We start from the raw sequence: 17,348 nt of genomic DNA on the forward strand, positions 1-17,348 counted from the left end.
GACTTGGGTAGAATGCTTTTTCTACCATATTCTTGGTCACGTGAATGAGCTTAATCTTTTGGCCACAGGAATGATGCTGACAAGAGAGTTGTATTTAGAGTCCATCTCTAGAGAGATAAATAACATGTGACTATAGCCTACATTCACTCACCCTTCTTTAATTTGTCAAGCAAGTAGAGAAAAGAATAAGTTTAATAAATAATTGAGCAGCTGGCTGTTGTTTTAAGGACCCAATCCATTCAAAATCTTATTAAAATGGTTGGTATTTTTAGAAGACAGTTGGCTGAATTTATTCACACTTTGATTACCCAACATTTACACTGTAGCATAAATTGATTAATTTCACTCAAGAAAAACTTAGCAAATGGTTTATTTGAATACTACACCCTGAGCCATTCATACAATCAAACACTGGGGCTATTCCCACAATCAGGCAAAATCAGGCTAGGGGCGCCTAGCCCGATTTCACCTGATCGTGGGAGCCACCAGGCTTCCTGGCGGTTAACCCGCCAAACTAGCCCTCCCCTTAAATCAGGCTTGCGGAGTGAGCACTCTGCAAACCCATTTTTTCTTGCTAGTGAGTTGCCACAACGTGAGCATGAGTAGATCCCTGGCTGGGAGGCTTAAAAGCAGCCTCCCCGCTCGTCTCTCCAGTATGCCCTGGTCTCTCCAGTATGCCCTGTGCACTCAGCAAGGCCATGCGGCTCCCAATCCTCCCAATCACGGAGCCGGCAGTCGTGTGGGCAGCCGATCCAGCCACCCAGGGCTGCTACCCTGCTTGTGTGCAGGGAGAGCGGGCTAAGCCTGGTCTCCCCGCTCACCCTCCCCAGGTGGGTCTCTTTGATTGTGAGACCCGCCTCACTGTGTTCTACCTGGATTTGGGAGATTTGTTTTCTCCCCATTTTCAGATGTGTGGGAGCAAGATAGGAGGAAAACCTGGGTATATTTTCCTCCTACCTTGCTTCCAAACAATTACTTCTACCTAATTGTGTTCTACGTAATCTAAGAGGTTTTCCTCTTACCTTGCTTCGGTAGAGGAAGAATGGCAATGCAGTCCCCAAATAGCAGAGCAAAAACCAGTTTGGTGAGAAAGTAGCAAAGCAAGAGGTCTTGAGACAGTACTTTAGTACTGAAGAACTACAAGAATTTATTTAAAGAAAAGGTAACAAACAAATGTGAAAAAGCCTGAAGTTTATTTCAGCTGTAGCTCATGGCTGAAGATAGAGAGAGACTAAAACAAACAGTCATCTCTGGAGAGACAAAATGGAGACTAACACTAGAAGAACAAAGACAGGGGGGTCCAGTATCCATGACCCTAAAACTCCCCCAGTGGTCACTATGACACATTGCAGCTGAGAGCTGATGCTGCCAGGATTCTAGCTCATCAGCTTCCACACGAATGAAAATTGGAAGCACACAGAACTCCCAAACCTGGATAGAACACAGTTTTTGTTTGTGTGAATGACCTCTCTGTGTTCTCTAAGTAGTGGCTGTTATAAATAAAATTTATATTCAAAAACTGGAAGAAAATAATAATGGATCTTTCTCTCACTACCACACAATCCAGCCCCCCCCCCCCCCCACTTACAAGACTTATTTTATTTATTACCATGATTTGTATACCATTTCCCAACAAAAAGTTTTCAAAGCGGTTTACATAGCAAAAGAATAATAAGAAGGAAAGGGTAATAATAAAACTAAATAAATATATGACTTAGACCTGATTTAAATGGGACAGGAGTGAACATGAAAGAGTTACCTGAGTGGCATTCACCAAGTCCAGTATCTCTTTTCAGTCAGGTCCTTGGTTGCTATGTGTGCAATGTTAGTATGGTGGTATGGTACCTGTGGATATGCAAATACTGCATGCATTTGTGAGGTGACCTGTTGTAAATGGGAGGCCAGGCGTGTGGAATAGGCATTTTTCTTATGCCCAATAACATGTTTAACTTTAGACTTGGTTTCACATGGAAGGAAAAAGCAATACATAGTAGTAAATGTCCTGACAGGGAGGATTATGGTTTAAGTAAAGTAGGGCCTACATAACTGCTATAATTGTCATGCAGCAAGCAGCCTTGATTGTTGAGATCCTGTAATCAGAGTTGTCAGATCACAAACTGGAGAACTGGACCTTTCCTTTAATGTTACTGCTGCAGTAGGAGATCCTGTAGCTGACATAGCTCTTACCCTTTTATTTCCCATCCTTCTACTCACTCTTTTCCACCAAGTGCTTAGCAAGTAGGACTGTAGTATTGCCCCACAGTAGGTGAGGGAGGAGGGTGAATGGGAGGACTTGGTAGGGAGCATGATGGTTACACAATTTCTCATTAACATTAAAGATGAAAGGTTCTCTAGTGCTGTTCTTAGGGGTGTGCACGGAACCATCTGGCCCGGTTCAGTTCGAGGCTGGACTGGCCTCGAATGGAACTGGGCCAGTTTGGTCCAGCTCCCCATCGAACCTCCCCCTGGACCAGTCCGGACCCGAACCGGTCCGCGAACTTTAAAATGTTTTAAGTGAATAAAGTACCTTTAGCCCTTTCAGGGGGCTTGCAGGGGGCTTGCTGAGGCCACGGGGGGCAGGTTCCCTCTCACCCTCCAGCCTTCTTCTTCACCGCTGTGGCTGGGTAAGTAAATCCTTTTCGGCCCTCACAGGCCACCGTAAGAGCAAACGGCCTCCATTTTGGCGGCTGCCGCACATGCACAAATGCCCTCATTTGTGCCTGTGCATTTGCTTATGCATGGTGGCTGCCAAAATGGCAGCTGTTCACTCTTACGGCAGACTGAGAGGGCCAAAAAGGATGTACTTACCCGGACGCGGTGGTGATGAAGAAGGCCGGCAGGGGGAGAGGGAACCCATACGGAAACACACACCCCCATGGACTCAGCAAGCCCCCTGAAGGGGCTAAAGGTATTCACTTAAAATAAGTTTGCAGACCTGCTGGACTTGACCTGGCAGTCCAGTTCCGGTCCGATGGGAACGGGGTGTGTGTGGTTCAGTTCAACCCCAAACCCCCAGACCGAACCACAGGACCGCTGGACTGGTCTGCACATAGGAACATAGGAAAGTGCCATATACTGAGTCAGACCGTTGTTCTATCTAGCTCAGTATTGTCTTCACAGACTGGCAGTGGCTTTTCCAAGGTTGCAGGCAGGAATCTCTCTCAGCCCTATCTTGGAGAAGCCAGGAAGGGAACTTGAAACCTTCTGCTCTTCCCAGAGCAGCTCCATCCCCTGAGGGGAATATCTTGCAGTGCTCACACATCATATGCAAGCAGGGCAGACCCTGCTTAACAATGGGGACAAGTCATGCTTGCTACCACAAGACCAGCTCTCCTCTGAGAGAGCAACATCCCTAGTTGTTCTCTGACAGCACAACTTGTGCTGATAACAGGAACAATCCTCTTAGCTTCAATATGCCTTAAACCACTATGGACTCTGTCCATACATGGCATGCTCACATAAAGCAATCTGAAGGAGCTATATTTAACTTTCAAATTCTGGGCAAAATGACACTTATGCTGCAATCCTTTGTAAACTTGTGAGAGTAAGCATCATTCTGAGAAAGCATGCGCTGACTGGACCTATAATATTATCATACCGCCCAAGTGAAACAAATCAAGTTTATCTATTTGAGTTTGCATTATCAAAATAGTGTTGCAATGTTGAAATTGAGTATAGATTTTGTATCTTGAAGGTTCAAGAAATGAAGATAACGAAACTTTGGCATGGGAAGCCGTCATGAAAGAAAATTATCTCGTCAAAAATACCAAGGCGTATGACTCATCAGAAGAGTATGTTGTCTCATTTTCTTTGGTTTTCCCTTCACTTTCTGCACTTTACTCTGAAACCCTGAGAATACTCCCCACTCCCCAGATGGTGAGAATTCCAGGGGCAGCAATGTTGGGTTTCATTCCCCTTGGATGAGAGAGCACTGGAGACCTATGGTCTTTTGAATGATTGTTTTATGTGCAAATATACAAGTAGAGCAAGTGGCCACAGACACACCTAAAAGGCAACAGATCTCAAGAGAGACCTGCATCTCCAAGGTATCTTCAACCAATTAATAGCTCTCTCTGGATGTCTCTCTCCGCCAAACCGCTTCTTTCTCTCCCCCTACACCCACACCTGCTAACTCCCCTTAGCTGGTGGTGGTGTCATCTTCCCCATGCCCTGAATATCTCATTCAAACACAGAGATTCCTATCTCATAAGGAACTATCAAACACAACCAACCTGGGCTAGGACTAAACAAGTGACCCAGCTAACAAAGTAATGTCATGTGTTTATTCACTGTGTTCTATACTCTCAAAACTGTCCCCAGTCAACTAAGATATCGTCAGCTGATTCAAATTCTTCTTTTAAAAAAAGAGGAAAATAGACAGTTAGTGTATGTGTAGCTATAATAATGTGGCAAATCCCCAACACTGAGAGATCTGCATCTCCAAGGATATTTGCAATATCCAACATTTATATAACAGCATAGCTGGCTAACACCAAGACCACTAGTGAAATTGTGCTTTTCTCTAACAGCTGTAGAATGAGGACCAATCTTGTCATGTCAGGGGCAGCCACGGTTTTTGTTCATGTGCTTGGCCCATCAGAGGCGTATCTAGGGAAAATAGCACCTAGGACAAGCACTGAAATTGCGCCCCTGTCCAAACAGGGATGATGGGACTTGTAGTCAACAACATCTGGAAATCCCTGTTAAAAGGAACACTGTACCATCTAGACATGGTTGTTGATCAAAACCTGAAAACATGAGCCATTTTAATTAAAGACTTAGAACAACAGTCAGGAGTTATGTGAGGATTCCAGTGACATTTTCTGTCTCATCTCATGCTTTTTAAAAACCATGATTTTGTCCTAAAGGATCACCTGCGTAAATTCCTGACAGCCTTTGTCTTGTGATGACAGTTGGCTCATGATGGGGTTTATGTGCATTCACCACACTAGTGCTTACTTTGACACCAGGAGGGAGGAGGATACATTAGTTTGCCACACTAGACAGAGGAATTTGCAACAGGAGCAGACAGCCAAGTTCTGCCAAGGCCAAAACCAGCCCTTGCCAGACTAAGAAATCATTGTAATTTGCCCCTTCCTGCTCGCTGGGGGCGGGGTGCCTCTCCAGACCTCAGTTAGGGTGGGGGCGGGGCATGGCGGGGCATGGCAGGCCCTGCAATGGCAACCAGGGCACGTGCCCTGCGTGCCCCACCCTCGTTATGCCCCTGTGGCCCATTCATGCGTAAAGTGGAAGGTCAGGGTCTAATTTTTACATCAAAAGAACAATGCTGAAGAGGGGAGCTAAATCCTTCCCCTCTTCAATCTCTCCATGATCTGTCTCATCAGCCTCTTTTTCTCTCCATTGGTTGACGGTAAGTAAAGTAAAGTGTGCTGTCAAGTCGGTGTTGACTCCTGGAGATCACAGAGCCCTGTGGTTATCTTTGGTAGAATAAAGGAGGACTTTTATCATTGCCATCTCCCATGCAGTATAAGATGATACCTTCCTATTGTTGGAAATTCTTTGTGGTGAGACAATCTCCTTTCCATTATAGCAGATAGGCATGTGCACGGACCGGTTCGGAGGCCATTCTAAAGGCCTCCAGACCGGTCCGGACACAGGGTGGTTTTGGTTCGGAAGGGTAGGGGGGTTCCATTAAGGGCGGGGGGGCTTTAGTTAACCCTCACAACAACCGCGCCATATTTCTTTGAGTAATCGGGTGGCAGGATAGCTCCCTGCCGCCCCCTTCCAAGTCCCGCTCGGCTGGCGGCCGCCCCCAAGAAGACCCGCGCCGTTCCAAGAAGACCCACCCGTGCCACTCCGTGAAGTGAAGATCCATGGCGTGCCAAGATCCATGAAGTGAAGACCCCTGCCCTGCCGTGAAGACCCCTTCTTGCAATGCAAAATCCCTCCCATTGCAAAGGGGCGGCGGGAGAACTCCCCTGCCGTGCCCTTCCCCTTTGCCGGTCTAAGAAGCCATTTGCAGCCAGACCGGCAAAGGGGATGGCAGGGAGTTCTCCACCGCCCATTTTCTAAAAGGAGCCTTATAGACTTTTCTATAAGGCTCCTTTTAGAAAACAGGCGGCGGAGAACTCCCTGCCATCTCCTTTGCCGGTCTGGCTGCAAATGGCTTAGAAGCTCTCCCACCGCCCCTTTGCAATGGGAGGGATTTTGCATTGCAAGAAGGGGCCTTCACGGCACGCCACAGATCTTCACTTCACAGAGCAGCATGGAGCGGCATAGGTGGGTCTTCTTGGAACGGCGCGGGTCTTCTTGGGGGCGGCCGCCAGCCGAGCGGGACTTGGAAGGGGGCGGCAGGGAGCTATCCTGCTGCCCGATTACTCAAAGAAATATGGCGCAGTTGTTGTGAGGGTTAACTAAAGCCCCCCCTATCCTTTTTGGAACCCCCCACCCCAGTGCCGGACCGCAGCTCCATGGTTCCGTGCACACCCCTAATAGCAGAGTGCACAGAGGCACAATACAGTGGATTTAGATAGGCATGCGTGTATGCTGAGAGTAAAGTAACTTGGAGCCAATTCATAGTTTCAAATCAATATATAATGCATTTATTAAGGAACTCCATTCTAGATAGGAAAGTGAGGAGTTAGGATCTCTAATCTATCCATCTAGCTGGATGCAGATGGATTCTAGATGGATGCAGAGGAGCTTGCCATGTTGCAAGGTAGAAGGGCAGGTAGGGAAGAGAGAGAGGAAGGAAGTTAATCCCTGAGATTAGCAATCTACATATCCAAAGGGCTAGTGTCAGAGCAGTGGAGAAGGGATGACCAATGTCTTGACCCTCTAGCCCTCTGACTCACTAGTCTGTCCTCCACTGTGATACAAGAGACAGCGCAAACACCCTTTAACTTCCAACACCCCCTCTCAATGTCTCGTGACTCATTTCACAAGATTCATTTCACAAGATTCAAGCGGGGTCTTGGTAGTGGCTTAGTGAGTATGTCTGCAAGCATTTCATTTGCTGGGCAGTAGATCAGCTTGATTAGTCCATCCTTCTGCAGACTTCTCACTACATGGTACTTCACATCAATATGTTTGGTACGCCTCTTTACATCTTCTTGTTTGGAGAGTTGAATGCAGCCTTGGTTGTCTTCATACACTGGTATGGGCTGTGGTACATCTGTACCTAGGTCCTTCAGTACTTGACACAGCCATTGTATCTTGTGACTGCCCTGTGCAGCTGATACATATTCTGCTTCAGTGGTTGATGATGCCACTATGGCTTGCTTTGTGCTTGACCAGCTTATGGCTCCATCTCCATAGAAAATTATGTGACTGCTGGTGGATTTCCTTTCTGTTAGGTCTCCACCCCAGTCTGCATCTACGTATGCTTCTAGTTTGGGTTGACTGTTAGCTGGTAGCTTGAGCTTAAAGTGTGTAGTACCCTTTAGGTACCTAACAAGTCTCTTAATTGCATTCCAGTCCTTGACTGTTGGTGATGCAGTCTTTCTACAAAGTAAGCCAACTGCTGTACTAATATCTGGCCTAGTGAGTGTACTATTGTATAGAAGCTTACCCAATGCTTAACAATATCTATGGTTGTCAGATAGTGGCTCAGTTTGATCTTCTTGCTTTATGTAGTTCATTTCCATTGGAGCTGGTGTAGGATGCGCATTTTCCAGTCTGAGCAGGTTTATCAAGTCTTTAATTGGTTGATGAGGAAACTTCCATCTTTCTCTCTTTGTACTTTGTACCCAAGTAGTGTGCAATGTTGCCAAGTCGCTTGACTTCCACATCTCTGTTCAGATGATGCATTATTTCCTTGCTTTCATCTGGATTTTCATAGGCAAGAATCAAATCATGAACATACGCCAAAATGTAGGTACACTTGCCATCTATGCACCTCGTCACTAGGCAGGGATCCACGTCACTTCTTTTGAAGTCTGCTTGAAGCAGCATATCATTTAGTTTTATGTTCCATGCTCTGGCAGCCTGTTTTAAACCATAAATGCTCTTTTGCAGTTTGCATACATAGTCCTCTTTGCCTTTCTCTAAGAAACCTGGTGGTTGTTGCATGTAAATGTCCTCTTCTAGTTCGCCATGCAAGAATGCAGTTTTCACGTCTAGGTGTTCAAGATGCATTCCTTTGCTAGCAGCAATACTTAACAGAGTCCTTACTGTGGTATGTTTAACCACTGGTGAAAAGGTTTCAGCATAATCTTCTCCATATTTCTGTGAATATCCTTTTGCTACTAATCTAGCTTTGTAGCACTGAATCTCACCATCAGCATCATGTTTGAGTTTGAAAACCCATTTGCAGCCTATAACTTTCCTTCCTTGAGGTAACTTAGTAAGAGTCCAGGTTTTGTTTTTCTGTAGAGCCTCAAGCTCTTCAATTGCAGCTTGTTTACACTTCTGGGCTTCTGGTTGTGGTAGCTGGGATATTTCCATGATGAAGGTTCTGGTTGTTCCACCGTTCTTGCAAGGTAGGACAGTCTCAGAGCTGGAACACCTCTGTTTGAGCGCGTTGATCGCCTCACTTCACCCTCTGTGTTCTCTCAGGTGCATCTGTCGAGTGTGGTTGGATCTGGATCTGCTGTCTCCTCCTCCTCAATTCCTCTGAGATCAGGAAGCATAATCCAGTCATCAGGGTGTTTGGTCTGGTTGCTTGCTTCGGTCTAGGCCCCCTCTGAAGGCGTAGCTCTTTCATTCTCATCAAAATACACCCTTCTGCTTATGGTTATCTTGTTGGTGTCAGGATCCAGAATTCTGTAGCCTTTGGATTGTGCTGAGTAGCCTACAAAAATCCCTTTTGTGGCCCTAGCCCATAACTTAGTCTTTTTTTCCTTTGGGATGTATGAGTAAGCCGTGCTTCCAAAGACACGCAGATGTGTCATGGACGGCTTATGACCATGCCAAAGTTCATATGGTGTTGTTCCTATAGGCTTTGTGTGCATTCTGTTTTGTATGTATGCAGCAGTCATGATGCCTTCTCCCCAGAATTTCTGTGGGAGGTGTGCGTCAGCAAGCATGCATCTTACCATGTCCAGTAGACTTCTGTTCTTTCTTTCTGAGATTCCATTTTGGGACGGGCAGTAAGCTACCGTGCTTTGATGCACGATTCCATGTTCTCTCAGGAACTGCTGTGTGGCGTTGGACATATATTCTCCTCCGTTGTCTGTGCGCTGGATCTTTGGCTTCCAGCCAAATTTGTTGCTTGCCATGGCTACATATTCTTGTAGTTTCTCCAGCATCTGTGATTTCTCCTTTAGTAGAAATACACACATGTATCGTGAGAAATCATCTGTTATTGTTAGAAAATATTTTTGATTACCTATGGTTGCTGGTAGTGGTCCAGATATATTGCTGTGGATCAGCTCTAGGGGTCTTCCGGTCTTCCTTTCACTCTGCTTAGGAAATCTATCTAGCTGGATGCAGATGGATTCTGCATCTTCTCTGCACACATGGTGCAGGGAGAGCAGCTTGCCATGTTGCAAGGTAGAAGGGCAGGTAGGGAAGAGAGAGAGAGGAAGGAAGTTAATCCCTGAGATTAGCAATCTACATATCCAAAGGGATAGTGTCAGAGCAGTGGAGAAGCAGTGACCAATGACTTGACCCTCTAGCCCTCTGACTCACTAGTCTGCCCTCCACTGTCTGAGACAAGAGACAGCGCAAACACCCTTTAACTTCCAACATATATAACGCTGTTGCCCAATATAGGTACTAATGGAGATTCAAACCAGCAACCTAATCAGGTCATTTCCCTGCTGCACCATTAGGCTGAAGGTACCTTGGCTCTTAAAAATGAAGGCAGAAAGTGCCTGAAGTGGAACAGAAGGGCAATGGATTCTATTTGTCTGCATTTCCCTTTCATTTGAAAATATAGATCACACCCCTCACTTTCGATGGTACGTGTTATTGTTTTGCTCTTAGATTCTTGTTTTGGCATTTCAAAAAGCTACATATTTTACCATTAACCACCTTCTATATGGGTCTTAACTAGTATGTTAAAAGTAAATAAGCTGGGGGGAAAGGATTTCGTTGCACTGATTTTGATCGATAGATTGATTTTTTGCCATCAAGTCGGTGTTGACTCTTAGAGACCATATAGATAGATTCTCTCCAGGATGACCTGTCTTCAACTTGACCTTTAAGGTCTCTCAGTGGTGCATTCATTGCTGTTGTTATCGAGTCCATCCACCTTGCTGCTGAATGTCCTCTTCTTCTATTTCCTTCAGCTTTTCTCAGCATTATGGACTTCTCAAGAGAGATGGGTTTTTGCAGAATAAAGTATGATAGTTTGAGCCTGGTGATATGTTTCTCAAGAGGAAATTCTGCATTGTTTTGTTCTATGAGCCATTTGTTTGTTTTCTTGGCTGTCCATGGTATCCTCAAAAGTCTTCTCTAGCACCAAAGTTTAAAAGCATCAATGCTTTTTCTATCTTGCTTCTTAAAGTCCAGCTTTTTCATCCACGGAGTGTCACGGGAAAAACCATTGTCCAAACGATTCTAATCTTTGTAGGTATAGACACATCATAGCATCTAAATATCTTTTCCAAGGCCTTCATTGCAACCCTACCAAGTGCTAGTCTGCAGCATATTTCTTGACTGCTGGATCCTTTGCTATAGATGGTCGATCCTAAATGGCAGAAGCTATCCACCACTTCAATGACTTCATTATCAATTCTGAGGCTGGTTGCTGTACCTATTGTCATTAATTTAGTCTTCTTTACATTTACTTGCAGTCCCATTTTTTTCACTGTACTCCTACTAGAGCTTGCAGGTCATCTGCATTCTCAGCTATCAGAGTGCTATCATCAGCGTAGCACAAGTTATTGATGTTTCTTCCTCCAACTTTATAAACACGCTCAGCTTCTTCCAATCTAGCTTCTCTCAGCATATATTCAGCATATAAGTTGAATAAATAAGGAGAAAGTAGACAGCCTTGTCTTACTCCTTCGCTGATCTGGAACCAGTCTGTTTCACCATGTTTCATCTGGACTGTGGCTTCCTGTCCTTTGTATAGGTGAGATCAATGAGATGTTCTGGGATGCCCATTTTCCTAAGGACATTCCACAACTTGACATGGTTGATGCAATCAAAAGCTTTTCTGTAGTCAATAAAGCACATATTGACTTCTTTCTCGTATTCTTTGGTTTTCTCAATTATCCAGCATGCATCAGCAACCCCTCTTGTTCCTCTGCCTCTTCTGAAACCAGCTTGAACATCTGGCATTTCCCTTTGCACGCAGGGCTTTAATCTGCATTGGATGATCCTGAGCATTATTTTGCTAGCATGTGAAATTAAGTCTCCTTTCTTCTGTGTCATTCTCCAAATTTGCTGGCCTTGACTAATTCTTCTTCTGTTGCCTGCCATATTTCTGTATTTATTCCATCAATTCCTATAGCCTTCTGACTTTGTAAAGATTGGAGTGCTGACCTAACTTCATCTTCCTTTACTAGAGGTTCTTGCAAGTAGGGAATATCTTCTACAGTATCTTGGATGTTGACGTCCTTGCTGTACAGGTTTTCAGTATACTCCTTCCATTTCTGTTTGATCTTCTCTGAATCAGTTACTATCTGTCCTTCGGCATCCCTTAACATATCAATTGGGTGCAGAGAGTGCAGAGATCTTTTGGAAAACTTTCCTTGTTTTTCCATGTCTATTTCCATCCTCAAAGTCTTTACAGATGTCATTGTAGTACTGCTCTTTGTCTCTTCTAAAAGAGGAGCTTTCTGAAATTCCCTATTAAGTTCCTTCATGTGGTGTTTCTTTCTTGATTTTGGGTTCTCTCCTCTTCTTGGCAATTTCCACCCTCTGTTCTGGCATAGTAAACGGTATGATTTTCTGACTGAAAGTGCCCCATTTCAGTCCATTTTAATTCACTGATGCCCAAGATGTTAATCTGTAGTTGATTCATTTCATCTTTCACTGTGTCAGGCTTTCCCATATTCATGCTTCTTACGTTCCATGTTCCCGTTGTAATTCCCTTTGCAGCTTCAGATTTTCTTTTCCCACATGGCAACATCAGCTGCTAGACATCCAAAAGGCTTTAGTCTAACCACGTCATAAACACCATCAGTACTCTGATGTGTGGATTCTATGATAGCTAATGAGATTTTCAATGAAACACCATGAATCCTCTCTAATTTGCTATCATAGAATCCACACTCAGAATACCTCTGAAACAACAGCACCCTGTACCCCATGGGTTAGAAACCCATGGGGGTGGTTGGCACCCTATGTGTACTACACTACCACTCGCTCTGGGCCACCCCAGCACCCCCCAAGTGCACTTATGGGGTTGCTGAAAGCTCCATGCATACCCTATGAGGAAAAACCTTAAAGACGCATTAACAATTCCCCAAAAATCAGCCCTCTGCCCAAATCCTTTGAAAAAATTCAGGTAGTTTCCTTAACCCTACCTGGCACTACCACCAACCCCACACTGCTCTAGGCCACCCCTTTGCCCCCCACGTGAAGCCATACATTTGCTGACACCTCGATGCTTTTCTATGGGGAAAAACCTTAAAGATGCATAAATTTCAACAATTCCCCAAAAATCAGCCCTCTGCCCAATCACTCTGAAATTGGGGTGGTAGCCTCCACCCATTAGGCACTACCACCCCACCCCACTCTTTTTGCCCAGATCCCATGATATGCCCCCGAACTGCCCCAAAGACACTAAAACTTCAAAAATTCCCCAAAAATCAGCCCTTTGCCCAATTCCCCTGAAATTTGGGTGGTAGCCTCCATCCATTAGGTACTACCACCCCACCCCACTATTTTGCCCCTGGAACCCAAAATTCGAGCTGACGTCACATCAGACCTTTTTGCATTCAAATCAATGGAGGCAAAAAGGCGGGAAATTCAAAGAGACGTCAGCCCGAATCACCCAAATTTTTCAGGCCCGAATCAGGGGTGATTTGGCTCGGGCCCAAAAAATATTGGGGGACATCGGGGGTGATTCGGTTCAGACCCGAATCACCCGAAATTGCTCATTTCGGGCACAGATTGATCTGTGCCCGAAATTTTTTGCACATCCCTAATCAGGGGTGTAGCTAGGGGAGGGGGGCCCATGTTGGAGTGAGGGAGATAATGAAGAAAATAGAGAAGGGTGGCGCTGAGGGTCCATCAGAAGCTTGGAGACCTGGGTTCTTTGAACCCATCTGCTCAATTATAATTACATCCCTGGGAGGGATGCTGTTTTTCTGTTTTTGTTTTAAACTAGAGACCAAGGAGAAGAGCCACAAACAGGCAGTGGAGCACTGCAAATGCACCCTCTATTAAAGACCTTTCCCAGTCAAATGCCACACTACAATTGGGGATCCAGTTCCCCAAACTAAGTCACAACTGGGAAGGGTAGCCTGAAGGATTGAAAATGCCCAACTGGGAAGCAGATGGAGGGAGAGGAGGTGCTACTGCACAGATTGGGCCTTTCACACTGAGGAGTAAAAAAAAAAAAAAAGAGGGGGGACCTGACTGCCTGATCTTGCCACCCCCAGCCAAGAAATGAAGGCGCCCGAGGAAGTTCTTAGCTGTAGGAGGCCACTGCCAAAGCTGACTCTGATGCTGATGCTTTGGTCACACTGACAAAAAGCTGAGCTATCACACACTGCCACTCAAAAGTCCAATGGAGAGCTCAGGAGGAGGTCCACTTGGTCACTTCTCCAAGCTTGGACTGCTGGGTTTAGGAGCCAATGCTCGGCTATCCAGCCTGACAGCAAGGCAAACAACCCGCAGCACCCTATACAATCTAGAGTGAACAGCTGGATTCTAGCAGGTTTGAGTAGTGACTCCTAAATTGCTATTATAAACAATAAACTGTTACATGCAGATTTAACTGAACTGTTAGATTTTCAGTACATCCTTTCTGCAGATTCTGCAGAAAGAATTCTGCAGAGAGAATTTGGCTGGATTTGCAGAGAGATTCCTGTTAAAATGCTGTCTTTATTTTATAATGTGCATTGCCCAGATTTATGCCTCCAGCTAAACAAGGGCATCAAGCTATAGCACCTTCCTGATTATTGTGTTTCTTTCTGCAGAATGGTGCATCGGTTTAGACAACTGGACCTGAAGGTATTTTTTTGTTTGTACAGTTAATGTGCAGCTTGACCGCCAGTATCTTTGCAAAAATCTCATGGGAATTCTTTATTGCAAATGCACTGTCATCTTGAAATATTAGTGTCGGAGGGATCTTATAGAAATATTTCATGAATTGTGTCAGTCACATTCAAGTGTTGAATTCTGTTCACCCTGGTTTGCATTTGAATGGGAGACCACATGTAAGCACTGTAAGGTATTCCCCTTAGGAGATGAGGCCACTCTGGGAAAAGCAACTGTTTGCTTGCATGCAAAAGGTTCCAAGTTCCCTCCCTGGCTTCTCCAAGATAGGGTTGGGAGAGACTCCTGCCTGCAACCTTGGAGAAGTCACTGCCAGTCTGGGTAGACAGTATTGAGTCAGATCAATGGTCAGTATGATCAGTATAAGTATGATCAGTATAAGCCAGCTTCCTATGTGGCTGCAAGCAAGTCACTGTCCTTTCATCCATAGCCCTGCCTCCCATAACATGTGGAATAATGATGCTGACCAACTTTACAGGACTGTTGTAAAGATTACTAAGATATTATCAATAACTCAGGCAGAATTATGACACACAATGGCATGCACTGCAATCCCACTGTGCAATCAACCAATTTCATTGATTACTAGAAAAAAAATGGAGCTAATGCACAATTCCTTCATGTCTCATAGAGCTTCACAGCTAAATCGTTGCACTGTGTGGCATGGTACATCTTGTTCTGAATTTACAATAGGTTGTCACACTTCAGATCCTCATGGAAACCTGCACTGGTTTCATGGACAAGAGCACAGCTGCCAGTTACAAGTTAACAAAGTTGTTGAATTCCATTACATAGCTTGTAAATTTGTACAAATTTTAGTTTGTACTGCTGAGATAGTTTATCCTTATTAGCCTTAGTTTGTAAGGCTGAATTTTTATGTATAAGTTCTATATAATTCTGTCTTTGAATAGTTCTGTATTAACAATGTTTAATCTCATTGTCATAACACTCTCATGCAATTCCCCCCCCCACCCCGCTTTAAAGTTGAATGATCTGAAATGTGTACTGAAAGATATTGCTAATAAACTCAGATGAAGGCAACCTGGACCCAAGATCAAGCTTCCTCCAGCAGTATAAGCTTGTACAACAAAGAACTACTGAACCAGCAGCAGATTAAATGTCAACTGTACACTAATTGGATGGGAAGAATGAAACTTTGACACTTCAACCTCTGCTCTGTTCTCTTCTGGATAGGGAAATTCTGCCCAGAAAACTCTTAAGCTTATTTGTTCCAATATAACCGATTGTTGTAATAGCATTTAAAGGTGGAATGTACTGAAGCATTCTGAGTCTCAGAAGTTAGTTTTAGTTGCAGCTTTAACTGCATGGATAGCTTGTCAAGCTACTAGCACCAAGCTGAGGCAACCACTTGATATCTGCATTTTAGGAATGTGGTAACAGTCACAGATAACCACCTAGCCACAGTTAGTGGTTGGAGCATGTAGAAGTAGCTGGTGTCTTAGGAGTGGAGTCCAATGAACTTTGGGTGGTGGTGGGGATGTTACTGAGAGCAAAACATGCATCATGCCAAGCAGGAAACAGCCTGTCCGTTGATTCTGCCTCTCTACCTGAGATTTTACCAATTTTTGTGAAGACCCTGACAACGAGGCTAAAACCCAGAACCATCAAATCAGAGACTGAGACAAATGCAGAAGGATCAAATGAAAAGGAATCTTTTAAGGCCTAATCTGCAGAAATGCTTTGTCTTTTTATAACAGAGCCATGGATTGGGGGTGGAGCGGTTTTTTTTTATTAGCACATCTTAAAATCTGGGTTCTGCAGTTTTATATCTCTCTGTATAATTAAAATTAATCATTTACATTACACCCCCATCTAGTCTGCTGATTACAAATATAAGGATCATATAGGATATTGGTTCATCTCCCCTGTTTCTTTTTATAAAATGTTGACAGAAAGAGGGGGAATTAAGAGGGCTGGGTGAAAAGATATAAAGGGAAGAATGAGAAAAGAAAGACAAGACATAACGGGGATGTGAGTAGAAAAGAGAGAACGGAAACAAATTGAGACAGGAGAGGAGGTATTTTGAAAAAGTAACTGGAAGATATGGTGGCAAAGCTCAAGAGGATAATGGAAGAAAGAAGAAAGATAGAAGAGTTGGCCAATAATAAATATCCTCGCTGACCTTTCAAGCAGCTGAGATATTTATGGTGTCTAGAGTCATATTTCATGCCTCTCTGGCATATGAGCCACATTATGACTCTGCTTGGCAATGATTTAATTGCTGTACCCAATTCACTAATAATGTAATCATGCCTGAGTGCTGGCTGAACTTTTAACACAAGGTTGTCAGTGATCATACTGTAATTAGTTTTGTGCTATCTTGTACCCACTTGGGAGAAGTACGCTCTGCTCCAGTATGGATGGATTTGGATGTGGAGGGTTTTTTTTACCATACTGATAGTAGCTGTGTACTGTACAGGAATTGTACAGGGGGATTAATAAAGCCCTTTCTTTTTTGCTCACATTTCACTTGGCTTCCCATTCTGTTGATCAGATTGAGATTTCTGGTGCCCAAACACATAGCAGTCATTCAAAGCATGTTTTGCACATCCTGATTTTTGTTTTTAGCTCCTTGTACCTGGCTTGTAGGACAGATGTACCTCTGAATGTGGTCAGTCCCTTTTATGGGCAGTTTAAGCAACATAAAAAAACCAATTTAAAACCACAGGTCCGTTTAAAAAGCTTGGGTCCATAAATGTGTCTTTAAAGACTTTTAAAAAGTTGTCAGAGATGGGAAGACTTTTATTTCAGCAGGGAGCGCAGATGAGCTGGTAGCAACAGCAGATGAACCTCTCCAGATGATCTCAATGGGCGATCGGGCACATAGTGCTTTCACAATATATATATATATCGCTTTATATATCAAACGTGTGTGTTTGTATTTGTATGTTTATGTATAGCTAGATTGCTAGATAGTATAAGGCACTGCATACATATATATCGACACACAAATTTTGGGTTGCTGTTGTACTTTAAACAAAATAAATGCCAGGTATATACAATTCTGACCAAGCTGCACACTGGAGTGGAGGAGTAAAAAAAGTTGGTTGACAAATCCTTAATGAAATTGCACGTAAGCATGTTTTCTCATAGTCTGTATGCTATATCACTATGTTTATTTACAGGCTGTATCTGTCAGTATTAAGTTAAAGAAGTGGGTCAAAACGAATTAAATACTATTAAGTTAACAACTGCTTTCTGTCATCATTTAAAAGTGACTGGACATAAAATAGGTACTGCATTTTAAA

General features: G+C 44.0%; 1 protein-coding gene across 7 annotated transcripts in view; it reads left to right on the forward strand.

Annotated features, from left to right (window-relative positions):
- The window catches only part of LOC128340074 (transient receptor potential cation channel subfamily M member 8-like), a 149,754-nt gene extending 133,851 nt beyond the window's left edge, over nt 1-15,903 (forward strand). For 5 of the 7 annotated variants that reach the window (XM_053284778.1, XM_053284776.1, XM_053284781.1 and 2 more), the window contains 3 exons: nt 3,695-3,791; nt 14,001-14,034; nt 14,773-15,050. In XM_053284778.1, coding sequence (XP_053140753.1) covers nt 3,695-3,791; nt 14,001-14,034; nt 14,773-14,874 — 233 coding nt within the window. In that variant the 3' untranslated portion in view covers nt 14,875-15,050. The other 2 variants (XM_053284780.1, XM_053284779.1) reach the window with 2 other exon arrangements.
- Nucleotides 15,904-17,348: the final 1,445 nt, after the last annotated feature.

This window comes from Hemicordylus capensis, chromosome 1, assembly GCF_027244095.1.
Source record: "Hemicordylus capensis ecotype Gifberg chromosome 1, rHemCap1.1.pri, whole genome shotgun sequence".
Classification (NCBI taxonomy): domain Eukaryota; kingdom Metazoa; phylum Chordata; class Lepidosauria; order Squamata; family Cordylidae; genus Hemicordylus; species Hemicordylus capensis.